General features: G+C 37.9%; 1 protein-coding gene across 1 annotated transcript in view; it reads left to right on the forward strand.

Annotated features, from left to right (window-relative positions):
• Nucleotides 1-17,234, forward strand: part of KCNH8 (potassium voltage-gated channel subfamily H member 8) — a 365,063-nt gene that overhangs the window by 200,649 nt on the left and 147,180 nt on the right. The window contains exons 4-5 of the mRNA XM_025870524.2: nt 5,967-6,094; nt 10,953-11,193. Coding sequence (XP_025726309.1) covers nt 5,967-6,094; nt 10,953-11,193 — 369 coding nt within the window. The remainder of the gene's footprint in view (nt 1-5,966; nt 6,095-10,952; nt 11,194-17,234) is intronic.

Genomic DNA, 17,234 nt, shown 5'->3' on the forward strand with positions numbered 1-17,234 from the left:
GATAAATGGAAACATTGAGGCCTTACAAAGTGAGGATGAAATGAGAACCAAAACAACATTCCTAGCCTGATGCCTAAAACATGAGAGGGGTTAAGGGAATATTGCTAATACATAATGTTTTGTTGAGAAGGCCTAACTCCCTGGAGTGTAAATGTAACTTTTAACTTTTTTCCTTGAAGTTACTGGTATTGCTCGGTATTGCTGAATAACTGAAATTGCTTCATGATCGTACTGCTTACAGACATAGTACCTCCTCCCCTTATATATTACTCATTTACCTTTTTTGAGCTGATGATGATGTACAGGTCACTGGAATCTTCATCTTCTTCCTTTTGTTAGTTCACTACTGTTTTCATTTTCTTTCTGCCTTAGCACTCATATATCATCATTTTAAAGTCTCTTGTGCATAGACCCTAAACTCCCTTGCATCTTCCTGTTTTCTCTATATCCTTCTCACAAAGCTACAAACTCAAAAGGACCAACAATACGTTTTCTTTAGCCTAAACACAAGCGGCTGTGAACTGCTGGTATAATACTTATGTTAGGGAGGATGGGAATCACTCTAAATTTATTTTTAGCAGACTCAAATGGGGCAAATTCCCCAACAAATCTATCACTTCCCTTACTGGGCTTTACAGCCCATCCTCTACAACAAATATCTCAAGCATTCCTTCTTGTCTTCAAACTACCAGCTCCTGCTGATTACCCCTCACCCTCAGCATTTGACTTTACCTCCAAAGTCAATGAGAACAAAAAGGAACAGAGAAATAAAGAAAGGGAAAAGAAAAGAAGGAAAAGCTAGGGGAGGGGAGAGAGGAAGGGGCACAGGGTGGGGGGGGAAGGGAGGGGAGGGAGGGAAGAAAAAGGAAGAAAGAAAGAAAGAATCTCTCAGACAGGAGCTATTTCATCTTACTGCCATGAAACCTATGTGTTCACCTCCATATATATGCAATCAGTGTCCTCCTTCCTTCCTATTAAAAGAGAGGGAAGGGGTGTCTCTTCCAGCTGACAAGAATCACTCAAAGTGAGGTGTGCAGACACCATGGCCTCTCTCTTTCTTGGACCCTTCTTCTCCCTCAGATTCTCTGACACCACAACTATTTTTATATTTCTCTTTTTCAACCTCTTTTTAGGCTCACAGTCGGCCCATTATGTTTTGGAGGGCCTAGATTTTCTCCTGTCGCTGTCTTGCAAGGTAATTTCATAATCTATTAAGTGACAAAGACATGCAGCTTTTCTCTCTAAATATATTTCGAATGTGTCGGCCATGTCCCACCTTCACTGCCAGGGCCTGTTTCCACAGACCTCCTAAAATGGCTGCCTGGGTGATTCCTAATGACCTCTATTGACTCTTTCTAGTCAGTTTCCACACTGCAGGTTACTGTGTTATTTTGAAAACTCACATTTCCTTGTGTCCTTTGAACGCTTAAAACCTTGCTATGGTTTCAGCGCCAGAACTGTTAATCATCCCCCAGAACTCATCCATTAATAACAGAACCCTCTCCAGCTTACAACAGAGATTCAACAGGGAACAAGTTTGCCCAGCTAGTGACTCTCTTTCCTCGCCTCTTTGTAGCCCAGTGTGGCTAATACGGGGTGAGTAAGGGATGGGAGTGCCTTCTGGCTCCACACAGGAAGCTTCACGCCTTCTACTTACTTCCTCTTCCTGCTCCCCCACGGGAGCTGCCTTGGACTCAGAGACGGAGGCCACTAGTGAAGGATGGCAGAGCTGCTCCACCACTTCAGTGTGCTCTCTTCTGCTGTATTACAGGAAAGGAGAAGAGAGTGAGACAGACACGCAGACCCACACATAGAGAGAGAGAGAGTCATTTTCTTATTCAAGAGAGTCATTCAAGCCTAAGCTGTTCCCTGATTAATACTTTTACCATTGCACTTAGGGTAAAAAACAAAATTCTTAATGTGGCCTCAGAGGCCCTGGGTGATGGGTGATCTGTCTACCTCCTCATTTCCCCTTTTACTTCCTTTTCTCCTGTTCTCCCTATGCCAACTCTCCTGGACTTCTTTCAGTTTTTCAGGGATGCTGAGCTCTTTTATGCCCAAAGCCCTCATACATTTTATTTGCTTTGTCAGAAATGTTCCTCCCTCTGCTACCTCTCACCTTGTTTTATTAACAACTGATCCTTTTTCAAATTTTAACCCTAAGTCATTTTTCTTAAGCAATTGATACCCTCCCCCTGCAACCTGGCCACCACGCCAAAGAATTGAGTCCGTTCCCACATTTAAGTGACCTGATACCACTTTAGTCTTATCCTTTATTTGTTGTGAAATATTTTTTATTAAAAAATACAATATATATAATATATGTATAAGTTAGTTTCCTGGATCCACTTTTTTTTCTTTTTTTTTCTAACATTTTATATATTTGAGAGAGAGAGAAAAAACATGAGCGGGAGGGACAGAGGGAGAGGGAGAGAGAACCTGAAGCAAACTCTACACTGAGCCCGGAGCCCAACTCAGGACTCGATCTCATGACCCTGAGATCGTGACCTGAGTTGAAACCAGGAGTCAGATGTTTAATGGACTGCACTGCTCAGGTGCCCCCTGGATCCAACTATAACACACATGTATGTGTGTTGATTATGTGTAGTTTTACATTCATACATTCCCCTAAACCCATGTTAGTTGTGCATTATAAATATGTTGCCTTGTTGTCTGTGTTCTATTTCCTGCTTTTGTACTCATTATTATGTTTTCGAGATATTTCTATGCTAACAGGTGGACACTATTTCATTCATTTTCCATTTATTCCCACATATGTCCATTAATAGAATCTTAATATTCTGTGTCATAACTCTACCACAGTTTGTTTATACATTCTTTTGTCTATGAACATTTGGCTTATTCTAGTTATATGCACAAACACACGTCTGTGTTACATACATATATGTTTATGTGTTTGTGTATATGTGCAACTTACAAATATTGCTGTCATGAGTACTTTATATATATTTTAAAAAATAAGTTGTTCCCTATTCTAGTTATGATTTGTCTTTTTTTCCCCCCCCCCCCCAGTCAGGAGCCATCAACCCAGGAGCATTTTAAATTCATTTCTCTGGGAGATTTTATTTTATTTTATTTTATTTTATCTTATTTTATTTTATTTTACTTTATTTTCTTCAGTGTAAAAAGGGGGGTTTTATTAACGCACAGGGACAGGACCTGTGGGCAGAAAGAGCTTCTGCTGCTTGGGAGATTTTTAGATCACATAGGTAGAATGATTTTCAACTTCAGTCCTGCACAAGGATTAGACTGTAATGAAAACTTTTCAAGGAAGACTTCTTCCTTCCTTCCATTTAGAGCCAAGATCAAGACAGATAAGTTTGTTTTTTGTTTTTGTTGTTGTTTTTTGTTTTTTTGGATATTTCCCTTTGAGGGACCCCTTTTTTTTAATGTGAAATAACACCTTTATTTATTTTTTTAAGAATTTTTTTTATTTATTTATTCATTTGAAACAGAGAGAGAGAGAGCAGGAGCAGTGGGGAGAGGTAGAGGAAGAAGCAGACTCCCCACTGAGTAGGGAGTCCGATGTGGGACTCGATCCCAGGACCTGGAGATCCTGACCTGAACCAAAGGCAGACGCTTAACCATCTGAGCCACCCAGGACCCCCAAGGGACCCTTTTTTTAAGCCTATAAAATTGCTGTTGTTTCCTTTGGAAAATCTCAACTATTAATTAGATTTCTCCACTGAAGGGAATTGGCTTATTATCTGTCATTAATGTCTCTAATCTGGTCCATTTGGTAGTCACCATTGTAATTCCACCTGGCATTTTGATACCAGCTGATACGGCAGAAGCAACCCACTGGCCTTTCCCACCATATTCCTGTAGACATTGTTTTAAAACTCTGGCAGTTTTCATATTTAAATATATTCAAATTTACTCCCTTCTGGATTAATAATTACATTTTCAAATACAGTGTTCAAGAGTTCTGGGTAGACTGAAAACTTGAACACACAAACACATGATCTTAACCTTTAACGGTATAACGACATGTGCTTGTCTAGCCATGAGTTTCAAAAAAAAAAAGTGCCCCTTTTGATGTTCTGTTTTGTATTTCTTAATATGTTTTTAGTGATTCAAGCCTATAGTAATGTATCATATTTTATTTTGAACATTCTTGCAAAATAAGAAGCAAAAGGTGAACAATTTAAAAAGAAAAACAAAACCAGGTAACAGATTAGACTTTTGCAGGGAGTAAAATACCCGATTTTCTGGTCATTAAAAGCATGCCAGGATGGAGTGGGAATTGAGTGTGGTTAAAGCCCTTGAAAGACGGAGTCCAAGCTCAGATGGGTTGGGACAACGATCCATGTTAGTCTAAGTGACACTCAACACTAGGCAGTTTTCCTACTCTGTGCTCCGTGTGGGAGGAGTAGGGACTTTCAACCAGTCAGCCTTCACATCTTGCCTCTGTTCCTTACCAGCCGCGTGATCCTAGTAATCTTTTCCATTTTCTCGTCTGTAAATGGAGGATATTAAAACTAATCTCACTGGATATTCATAAGGATTAATTGAAATAATCAATAGAACAAGGCCAGGCACACAATAGCTATCAATAATAGTTACATGGTTTCTCCATGGTAGCAACCAAACCACATCATTTTTATGACAGAGAAAAATCAAAGAACCTTTGTAATGCTGTAGAGATTGGATGATGAAGCTTAGATAAATAATAGTTTTTAATTTTTATATTTTGCAGCCACTGTAACATAGATACAATTTATTTAGGATGAAATTGTATGTTGATCGACTGACCAAATAAAGACTAAGTGTTTCTTAATGTCATATAACATGTTTTTTTCCTCCTGGACAGTAGCCCTTTGGGAAGAAAATAAAATAGCTGGATATATACCTCATTTTACTGAAATAGAGTCCAATTGGATTAAAGATATAAATGCCAAAAATAAAAAAGACATAAAGATGTCGGAAGAAAGCATGCATAGATTTTTTAAAAACAATTTTTTAGTGATGGCAGTTTGGCTATGCAGGACATAATGTTTAGACACCACAATGGGTACATCGTTAAATCTGACAACATAAAAATTAAAAATTTCTATACTGAATAAGTAAAATTCAAAGACAAGTAACAAAATGCGAGCACTGTTGGCAGCACATATAAGAAAATGGCAATTAGTACACAAAGAACTCTTACAAATAAAAAAATACTAATGTAACTTTAATGTTGACAAAAATAATATGAATAGACTTCATAAAAATAAATGCAAATAGCGTGCATATTTAGAATGATTTACAAGTTTCGTTGATGTGGAAAAAGATTAAATAGTTTTTATGGGGCGCCTGGGTGGCTCAGTCGGTTAAGTGGTTAAGTGTCTGCCTTCTGCTCAGGTCGTGATCCTGGGTTCCCGGGATTTAGCCATGTCAGGTTCCCTGCTCCACGGGGAGTCTGCTTCTCCCTCTCTCTCTTCCCCTCCCCCCTGCTCATGTTCTTTGTCTCTCTCACGTTCTCTCAAATAAACAAACAAACAAATAAATAAATAAAATCTTTAAAAAAAAGGTTTTCTTGGAAACTTCCATTTATAGAAAGAAGAATAAATATAAATGTTCATATAGCATATATATTAGATATTTTTCTGGAAAAATATCAAGAAAAAATATTGGGAGCTGAATTAGGGATATGAATGTGGAATAGCAGGAAGATAGGAGTAATATTTTTTTGAATTTGATTTAATGTTTTTCTGGTTTGAAATTTCTCCTATGCTCCTGTATGTTTTCTGTAATTTAAAAAATTAATGCAGCTAATATGATGACAAAAGTATATAAATTGTAAAGGATTAAAATTAAATAAATGTCATTAGGAGCCCACAGATAATTTTAAGTGTTGAAAAACGTGTACTATGTGTCTTGAAAGGGAACTGTCAAAACTTGATTTTCTTAGGATGAAATGATGCATTCATTGGTGCTTAATGAGTTTTATTTTCCCCCAGACAAAGTCAAAGGAAGATCAAGAGCAGGGACCCACTTTGACTCAGCCCGGAGACGGAGCCGAGCGGTCCTTTATCACATCTCTGGGCACCTGCAAAGAAGAGAAAAGAACAAATTGAAAATAAATAATGTAGGTGGTATGTGAGTACACTATGAATACTAGAGTTTCCCCTGGTGCCAATATTTGATTCACTAAAGAAAGGCTCCAGTTACTCATTTATTGGTTTTCCTAGATTTTTTTGCACTTTGGTTTGTGCTTTCCTATAAAGAATAAACTAGAAAAGGTCAGCAATCATGAGGCATTTCTGCAATAAAAGTGCTTAATCATAGTGTTATCACAGCACAGAGATTAGAATATTACTGTAGTCAGTACAATATGGCACAGGGGACGCTGTGAATGGTGACATACTGGTTACATTTTATGAACAAGATAATGCACCAAGTCCTATTACACATTCATAGTTTGTTGGTTAAGATTTCTCAAATTTAATTTTAGTTTTAAAATTTAATAAATTTTAAAATTTAAATTTTAAATTTAGTTCCATCTATTTTGCACTTTATCTAATTTCACTTAATGCTTTTATCCAAGAGGACCATGAACAAATCAAAGTCATTACTCCATTTAAATATTCACATCTTATACAAAGCAGAGTTGGAAATGTCACACAACGGAACATTGGATTTGAAATTCTATGCCTTATATCATATGGTTTTGTCAAAAGTTGCACTCCTAGTAAATGACCGTAGGGCTACTTTCTGAAACCTGGGACTTGTCTGTCAAAAGCCACAGCAAATAACTGTGCTTCAAAAAGGTGATCCTCTGCAGAGTTTTACATGACACACATCTTACAGGATTTCACATGAATTTTATAATTAGTTCTTAGCACTGAAAGATGTCACTGAGAAACCCAGAACTCTTGTCTGTTTAGTTATAGATACTCAGAGATACTTTTTCAAATGATGGTAATATAATTACTGTGCATTGTGGAGTCTTCAGAATGTAACATCTTTGTGGGATGTGTGACTATGATGGTAGATACAAATACTCAGGGCCTAATTTACCAGTGACATTAGAAAAAGTCACATCAAACAGGCGGAGCTATTTTGGAATCAATCCAAGATCCAGAAGTTCTGGGAGTTAGGGACACAAGAGGTTTCTTTGGCATCTTACTTTTTACATAGAAAGCTGGAGACTAGCGAATACGCATATGCTGGTAAAACAGCCATGTATCAGACATACAAAGTATCCGCTTCTTTGTAGAAAACAAAGAAAGATGCCTGAGCCAAGGCGGAAGGGGAGATCTGACAAGAAAGTTCTGCAAAGCTATCTCTGCTGCAGTGTGATTTCTTTCTGGAAACCAGAACAGGCTGCTTTGATCCATTTGTGCTCTAGGACCATCACCCATGCAGGTGCCGATCTGCCAGGCACCACCATTAAGAGCCACACGCCGCTTATTTTGGCCTGACTTAGTATAAAGATTTTCAGGGAATACCTGTGCCTTGGTGTCACATTGATTTGCTAAGAGTCCAGGGATAGACTTGAAAGAGTGCACACCTCTTGATCTATGTATGGCTCCTTCCACTGGTTCCTATTTGCAACTCCCTTCAGTTACTAAGCCAGCCTTAGTGACATTAAACAAGTTCCAGGAAGAAACAAAGGTAACCACATCTGGGCTTGATTCTATGCAGGTCAACCAACAAAGCACCTAAACAAATATTAGCCAGAGATTCTATAATGCTGAAAGCTGACACTGTCTTCTACCCTTTAGTTGAAAATCATTTAAACATAGCAAGTATTACTAAGCTTCAAAATGTGTTTGCTGAACATGTTGTTTTTCCCTTTAGATCCAACAAAGTACAGAACAGTACTTAAAAATCTGACTTAAAAAATCATAATTCCCACTTTTTAGCTAATTTGCTAAATTGCCAATCACTTAAAAAATACAAACATGGGAGGGGGAACATTAAAATAATACCTAGAAAGTAAGGATGTCTAATCAACGAAGTGACTCTGACATACAGGTAATATCTTACTTCTAAAAGTAATGTGTAAAATCAGGACTGGCCTTGTTCTCTTTCTCTTTTCAAGGAGAACAGAGTAGAATGGCTAAAGACAGCAGGAAGAGAGAAGGAAGAGGAAAAAATGATCCGGATCATTTATCAGCTGAACAATCCATTTTGGGGGAATTCTGGTTATAATAACATTCATACACAAATTCTCAATATTTTTACAGCTCTTTGCTATTTACAAATTCCTTTTACTTACATCATATTATTTTATTTTTATAGTAAGCCAGTACTAGATATGATTTTTTTATTAATTCCATTTTAATGATGGAAAAGAACTTATTCAAGATCTCAAAAGTAGGAGCAGGATGTGAGACCCTGCTGTGAATCTTCTGACTCAAAGCCATGGTGCTTTGATACAGTTCTGTGGAATAGGAATATATGATTCAACTATAGGCCAATGAACTCATCAGGCCATTAGCCAGATTTGAGCATCAGGATGTAACACCTTTTAGTCCTGGCTCTGACTGCCTGGTTCATCTTAGAAAAGGCACTTAATTTCTGCTTTCTTTGATTTGTTACTGTATTATACGACCATGTGGGGATGCAAGTGTCTCTAACGCAAGGAAATGTAAAGATCACATGAGCGCCTTGGGAGCTTGAAAGGAGAGTACTTTAAATGCCCAATTATTACCAGCTGGATACCAGTGGTCCTCAAAAGGCAAGGCAAACGCTTTCCTGGCACTTGGTGCAGTGATTATAGAAATCTTTTCCCATCTCTTTACTCATTCAAAAGTTAGTTTCAGAGAAAAGTTACAAAAATCGTTTGGGAAACAGTTATCTTAGTTAGGCTTTGGCTTTAACCATTGTGTTTCAATAATTCGTAGAGGTTAAAGAGCTAAAACACCATTGGTACTAAAGAATATGCTTTGAAATTTATAAATAATATATAACTAAAATTGAGAATCGTTGGCTGCATTTTTCCTTAGGCAAACCCTGTGTTTCGAGGTTATAAATAATAGATCTGTTTTCCCCCAACTTGCTAAAAGCATACTTTCCAATTATAAGAAATTTTCTTCCATTCAAAAGGTTTTTTATAAAACTGCGAATCTGGTGTAAGAGGAGAGGAGCAATTATTTTTTTACTCAGGTCAACTTGTCACAATGTGCAGGATTTGAATTAAAAAACCCTTTACAATTTAAGCCTAATCTGAGGTATAATGAATTCTTAGTATCTTTTAAAATAATTTTAAGGAATATGTCTTAAGTACCCTATAAAAATGAAATGGTGTGATTTATTTTCTGACTTGTGGAGAAAACTGATATATTGCTGACTTTTTATGCCAGCATCACTAATGCTTTATGTAATCAGCATAATCCAAAGAAAATACTTCCTGAGTTTTCCTAATCCTCTCTCCCAGAGCTGGCATCTCCCTCAAACAAGGTAAAGTTTTAATCTCTATAATATGATAGCAAAAGACTTACGCAGATAGAAATTGAGGTATTCCCTCATGGCTTTTCTACTAATGTCTTATATTTGAAAAAAAAATTATGTAAGAATCCATCATGTCCTTCTGTAAGCAGAAGTACTTATCAACCTTCAGGTGATTAATACTTACCAACCCTAACTCTCTCTTCTCCTATGCACCTACCTAAACCTTTATGAGAAGCCCAACAGATACACGTCATCTTCCTCTTCCCAGTTTTATGCCAAAGCCCACCCTTTACATTTGTTTCTGGAAACCAGAGGATGAGGCAAAAGAGGCAGGTCAAGTTTGAGGGAATTAAATGGAACAGAGATGCAGTGGCAGATGGGCATCCAAAGAACCTTCTGGAAGTAGTGAAGTAGTCCCTCGCCATGAAATCCTGGCATTATGAGGCGCCTGTGTGGGTTGAGTGAGAATATTAACAGGAAGTAGAAGCGTGTTGGGAATGCTTACCAAGGGGAAAGGTAAGACAGGGGGTGCATTACTATGAAGGTAGCAAAACTATTTGGTCACTGATAGTTACCACTAAAGAGCTAAGTATTCCTGATGGCTCTGACCTTTCTTGAATCCTCAAGTACTTCAGGAATCCCTGAACATTCCACATGAATTTGCCCTTTCCTCAATTGCTGAAACAAGAAAACACAGTGACCTGCAAGTCACATGTATTCCAAAACTTTTAACAGTTTGCTTCATTCAACTTAACTTTCAAATTTAAATTTCCATTACTGATCCTGTATTTCTCATTAATTGAGGTCAAAGTGAGGTCTGCAAGTATCTGGTCATAGGCTTGTCAAATGTCTGCACATGCTATTGTTGGGCCTCCCTTTGTCTCATACCAATAAAGAATTGTGCATCAATTTGGGACTGCCTTCAAAGTGAAGTGCTTTTGCAGTTACAAAACTCCAGCTATTCTTCTGCATTTAATTGGCTGCACGGTGAACACGGCCTTTCTCCTCCTATGACTTGAATAACTCTTAATAGCTGTTAACCATAGAATGTTGATCATACACCTCTATATTCTTTCTGGGAAGAAAAATGGTAACTTTGCTACTATTAGAAGAATTTCAGGTCAAATATACCCTTTAGATAAGGATGGTCATCTCAAAACTACAAGTATATGGAATGTCCCCATGACAATAGGAATATGAATGTATCTTTGTGTTTCCAGTGTGTATAGGATTATACTTGCCACTGTGGATGTTTATAGGTGACATTTTAGGTAATGATCTTTTTGCTCTTGATGAACAAAGTCTGGATTATTCACTTAACATTCATGACTAAATTCTGCATATTCCTGTTACTTATAACAAAGATCTCTGCTCAATTTTAGTATGTACATCTCTACTTTTTGCATCACCAACTTCTCAAAGTCACTTGTAAAATACGTTGGCATTGTGTGTCTGAATGATCCTCCCCACAGAAGTGTGTTTAAGGCTGTGTGATCCTTGCTTCTAATGTTGTGTCTCCCTTCTCTCCTTTTTGTCTTTATCCACAGAATGTTTTTGTAGATAAACCAGCATTTCCGGAGTATAAAGTTTCCGATGCAAAAAAGTCCAAATTCATACTTTTGCATTTTAGCACTTTTAAAGCTGGCTGGGACTGGCTTATTCTGTTGGCAACGTTTTATGTTGCCGTGACCGTACCTTACAACGTTTGCTTTATTGGCAACGATGACCTGTCCACGACTCGGAGCACAACAGTCAGTGACATTGCTGTGGAGATTCTTTTTATTATAGGTAAGAACCACCGGCTGCTTTCCTAGAGGATTTGCATAGAGGAAGTAAGTGTGTTCCAGATTTTTCTGACGTGAATTTGAACTAAGATCCATTTGCATGGGCATGACTAAGCTTCTGATGCAAATTTTGGAGAAGCACATATTTGGATTTCTGAAAATTGCCTCTTCCAGCTTTCTCACTGTTCCTTTAGTCAAACAGATCTAAACCCATGTTTTGTGTTTCCCTATCCTTTTTTTTGTCAGAAATAGGCTAAAAAAGACTTAATGGCTATTTTGCTGGTACTCTCACATCCATCATGATCTTAATTGCACAGAGTCAAAGAGGGGGCTTGGCAAGAACCCATCAGTGGTCTGATAATGGTCCAGTCTTGGGCTTGATTCTCCATCCCCTTCCATACCTTTCTGGCATGTTGGTGGCTGTTGCCACAGGTGGCCTGGTTGCAGAAGCAAAGGATTACATAAGCCTTCCAGTCAATCAAGAGAAGCAGGGAGTATCTGATTTTAACTTTTAAAAGAGGCCCCAAGGGATGCTTGCTAAAAATATTTATCTCTAGAATATTAGGAACCTCAGCCGAAGCTGTCTGTGCTCCACTCTCCTAAGCCTCTTCCTATTTCCTTGTCCCTTAAATCTTCATCTGTTTAGACCAAAGCCTAGCTCTGTCTTGTTCCTTCTAAGACAAATCCTATATCTCCATTAAGGCTTTGATTGACTCCCTGTAGAGGTGTGTGTGTGTGTGTGTGTGTGTGTGTGTGTGTGTGTGTGTGTTTTAGATTCGCAGGAAATTGCAAAGGTGGTACAGAAATGTCCCTTGTCCCTTTCATCTACCCCTGTGGAGTTCTTGACCATCATTGGTAACCTGATGCCTGCTTCTTTACCTAGTCATGGTGATATAGGGCAACATCCTTATTGTAAAGATGAAAAAAATGTTTGGAAAATGTTTTCAAGCATGTAGGTGAACAAAGGAATGAGAAATGAATCTTAAAAGTTCAAAGAAAGAAAATAAATGAGGCAGATCCAGCCCTTATTTCAATGGTGGAGCTGGTAAAGCATTGGGGCCAGAGTGGGTTCTCTAACTGAATGTCAGCACATTTTCCTCTGGATGAGTTTGTAGGCTCTTGGTGTGGCTTTGGCACCACTATTACCATTGCATTGACTGGGAACCTCCCTCCAAGCTGTTTGGACCCCAGCTCCCACCCCAAAAATGGTGTCTGTAGTATGTGTGGACCACTAGATGGCAATGTTGTCTACTTGGGTAGCTTGGCAAGACTACAAAGTCAAGGAAATAGATCTTTACTTTTTTTATTTTGTAACTTAAACCATTCTTCATTGGAAAGGTGTAACTGTAGTAAAGGGATATAAAATCACTGGTAAATGGCAAATAATAACATTCCAGCTTGGGAACAAATTGGGTGTATCCATAGGCCAATCCACTGTGGTTTTGTATCTTTTTTCTTTGCTAACCTTCCATGTCTTCTCCTACCCACCCATGACACATGCATATGTCAGCACTCTAAAAAGACTCCCTGTGACCCGTTCAAAGTTCTCCAGAACATGAACAGTCACTCAACATGTCTCTTATGCCTGAGTATCTACTTAACAAATATCTCATATCATTAATAATAATATTATTATTTACAACTCTGTCATTGGAACACGGTTATATCTTGAACTTTCCACTCTTCCTTGTTCTTAGATATTTGAAATTCTAAGGGCTTAGAAGCCACTTCTGTTCTACGTGCTCACTGGCAGATGATGACACTTGACACTCAGAACTGACACTTACGAGAAAGATGTTTTATACAATTTTAGGGGGTTGAGTTGGTTGGTTGACTTTTTTTTTTAAGTCTGCTTTCTTCTACTAAACCAAGGGAGTCTGGCTTGCCCTGCCGCCAGTTGCCCCTAAATCTTCTGTGTTCTTTGTGACTGATGTTTCTGCTATGCTGGGGCAGCAAGAGGTTCCTCTAGGTAGGCAATACCCACTCCTAACGAGCAGCATGACATAGAAATGGAAATTCACCCCTGTTTTTATGCAGTTTACCTTCTATAAAGAGTACTTTAGAATTTGAGATTTTGGCTGCCAACAGTTTTAGAGTGATCCCAGCCTGGAATCCCTTCTTGACTTGTGTGTGGCAAAATCTGTATGTATATTTAACATGCTTCTTTTCTATTTGTAGAATAGTGTTATTAAACTGGCATCTTATAATCAACAGGGTCAGAACTGTTAAAAAGTAGTTTTAAAAAAGGCTTGGGAAGGAAAGGCTTTGTATAGCAAAACATGATGCTTTCCAAACATTTTCTTATTTGAACCACTCTATATAAATGTAAGGTGATGTGATTATTTTTTAAATGGGGAAAATGAAGTGTTCTGTGAAACAAGAATATATAGTAAAAATGAAACTTGGAAGATAATATATCTCTTTTGGTGATTCAAAATGCGCATTAGCTTTATAAATTCTCTGAGAAATTCAATGATAAAGAAATGTTTAACTGTGATTAATCCAGCACCTCCTAAAGTTATTTTTACCTCCAAACTCATTCCTCTCCAGGCCATTTAGTAATACCCTTTTGAGAAGACTAACTTAAAAATATTCTTCCCTGATAAACTCAAAGTAAAGTGTCTTGAGTGTTATTATGCTAGTCAAACAATAAATACGAATGGTAAGCTTGAATCTCTCCTAACTACTCTCTTAATCTTAAAATAAATTGCTTTGTAAACCACATTAATTCTTTAGGATCAATAGGGCACAAGGTTTGACTGTCAGTTACAAAGTGGTTATAAAATTACTTTAAGTTTGAAAATCATCATGTATAATTTAGCTGCTGACTCAAAGCCTTACAGAAACTTACAATGAGAAGTGACCTACTAGTAATTTATCTAATCTAGTCTTTCTTACTTTATGGGTGGGAAACTGAGCCCTAGTGATATGCCCAGGCCCTATAACTAATTTGTGGCACACTCAGATCTCCTGGTAATCGGATCAGGTTTCTTAAAGGTTGATAACCAATATGCTTCCATTTTCTGAAAAATTCTACTCAACTTGCTTTCTTTTATTTATAGCAAGGAGACAGAAAATGAAAGAAAGAAGTGCCAACTTCCTTCTCTTTCTTCCATGAATGCAGAAATTAATAGTTTTAATCTCTGAAATCTTGGTGGCAAAAATTGTAGTATGCCCATAGGTCCAATAATCACGCCCTTTCCTTATCAAAAACCCAAAGAACCCAATTTTGTGCAGGCAGCAGTATCCTAGATCCAGGGAATGAATTATGAGAATTCCAAGCCAGTGGTAATTCCTGTCCCCTTAGCCAGTTTCAGGTGTAGGGGTAAGTATGTGACCAGTTATATCCAGTAGAATGTATAGAGATTGTTTCAATGAGATCTTTTGGAAATTAATTTTCCCCTGAAAAAAGAAGAGAGATCTTTGGGGGTGAATATTTGTGTCCCTATTCCTTTCTTTCCCCTAGGATGTGTGGATGGAAGGGTAGGAGGTACTAATTACTGCAGCCATCTTTAATCACGAGGAGAGACATAGGGGAGATGATGTGGACTCCTGATTGAGCGATATAATAAAGTTCCTATTATTGGGGCCACTGTTAATTAGATATTTTGTTATTGATAGCTATATTATTCTAAATTTTTTTTAAAAACCACTGTTCTGTCATCTGTGACCCCTTGCACGGAGCCATTTCAGAGGTTCAATGATAAATCCTTTCCAGAGGAACGGAATGCTCTTTCTTTTGTCATTCCACTGTGAGCTTATCTAGGATGTGGTTTGCGCATACTTCTTATTAGCTGTTATAATCACGAAGGCTTAGAGTCACAGACCGTGCCATAAAGCTCTAACTCTGACTTGGTTTCTCTAAGAATCCTCAGAAAGGTCAAAGGAAACATGGTATGAAATTGTACTCTCTACTCTATGTTCCCCTTAGTCAGAAAAGGACATTTGAGAGTCATGTGGGATAAATGGGAGCCATACATTGTGTAGACCATACATTGTGTCATCATACATTGTATAGACCATGAACATCTAGCATCCTTACTACCAGCTATGCACCACCAGTGCTCCCCAGTTAATATGACAACCCAAACACCCTATACATATTCAAAAGGTATTTTTTCCTCAATGTTACGTTTTTAAGGTTATGCTTTGTGCTGATTTAGGTAGTTCTATGTCACTGGTTCTCAGTGGGAACCATTTTAGAAATATGTAGGTTTGATTTTAATTCATTAATCAATAGTACCATCATCTGGTGTTTAATGCTTTTAGATCACAATTTACTTACCTACAAATGACTTTACCCCAACTAATGAATAGAACTTCTCTGCACGTAGTATCTTGTGAGCATGTATTTATATTTTCACTTCTGGTTATTTTATTTTTTTCTCCTTCATAATGCCTTATTAATTAATGCTTCTATTTATTCGCATGTCACCAAATTTTGCTATCTCAGAATCTTTATTTCTTCCTATCATTTAATTATTATTATAACCTTGTGACATAATTAAAACAGGCATATCTGTTTATACATAGGAAGGAAAAGAGAGAAAACAGTAAGCAGTTTATCCAAGATCTGGCTAATTACTGACCAAGCTGGGACTAAAACCCTAAACTCACTTGTACAATGGGTAGTAGCATTATTGTGAGGAGTTAGTGAGGTTATTGTATCAAGAAATAAGTTTACTCACTGTTTAATCAGTACTGATAAGTATTGTCAATAACGTCACCAAGCCTCTGTCTCTTCAGTTTGTTTTAATATCTACTATTTTTCAGAAAACAAGCACTCTTTAATACAAACTGAAAGTTCAGCTAATCGTGGCAATAAGGTAGACCAGAACATTCCACATCCCTTAGCTTTCAAGAACACGAGTGTCTGGGGACTTATTTACCACTTAAAGGATCTAAGGCTTTTATAGCTACTTCTACAGACTTGCCTTAGCATCCTTTTAGAAAAGCTGAGAGAAGATCTCTCACATCTACCTAAGTCAGGCATCCTTTATCCGGCGTGCATCGCAATGACCACAAATAATATTAGAGGCCATCATTTCAGGTGCATCTCCCATCCAGTCTTCCATCAGCACTTGTAGGAACACGGAAAAAAGCCGACCTTCATTTCAGCTCCTCGTCCCTTCTCCTGCCCTGCTCTGATGAGGCCTGAAAGGCACTAGCTAGGCTTCCAGTAACAGTTGAGAAGGAAGTCATTAGCTAAAGGCTTAATCACTAGCTTTAGAGTAATGGATTATCCTACGTGATGAGACTTCTCTCTGTTCAACAAATTCATAATTTTACTGGGTCTGTGTTCAATTTCTTCTTTTTAAAAAGATTTATTGATTTATGTGAGAGAGAGAGAGAGAGAGAGCTCGCACTTGGGGAAGCCAGAGGGAGAGGGAGAGAGGGTCTTTTGAGCAGACTCCATGCTTGAGTGCAGAGCCCAAAGGCAGGGCTCAATCTCATGACCCAGAGATCACAACCTGAGCCGAAACCAAGAGTTGGATGCCCAACTGACTGTGCCATGCAGGCGCTCCTGTGTTCAATTTCTACTGATATTTATAGATACATGTTTGTTTTCTAAAACTTTTTCCCAAATCCTGTCTTTGTTGTGCATAATCTTTATGAATATGCCTTTTCCCATTAAATGTGTAAGTGAAGAGTAATGTTCTTATACCATCCAACTGCAGTTTGTTACTCTCTGATAGAAATTCAAGCCTCAAAAGAAATACTTTAATTCTTGGGGCACCTGGGTGGCTCAGTCAGTTAAGTGTCTGCCTTCCGCTCAGGGCATGATGCCAGGGTCACGGGATGGGATGGAGCCAAGGGTCAGGCTCCCTGCTGAGCAGGGAGTCAGCTTCTCCCTCTCCCTCTGCCTCTCTCCCCAACTTGTGTGCTCTATCTCTCTTTCTCAGATAAATCAATAAAATCTTAAAAAAAAGAAATATTTTAATTCTTTCAGCATTCTTGAGTGTCTTTTTCTGTTAGGATAAAATATATAAACCCCAGTGGAACCTGAAAGACTATAGACATTTTATTGCTACTTCATTGCATAAG

This window comes from Callorhinus ursinus, unplaced genomic scaffold (assembly GCF_003265705.2).
Source record: "Callorhinus ursinus isolate GAN/ISIS: 27379988/994484 unplaced genomic scaffold, GSC_fseal_2.0 scaffold1, whole genome shotgun sequence".
Lineage (NCBI taxonomy): Eukaryota > Metazoa > Chordata > Mammalia > Carnivora > Otariidae > Callorhinus > Callorhinus ursinus.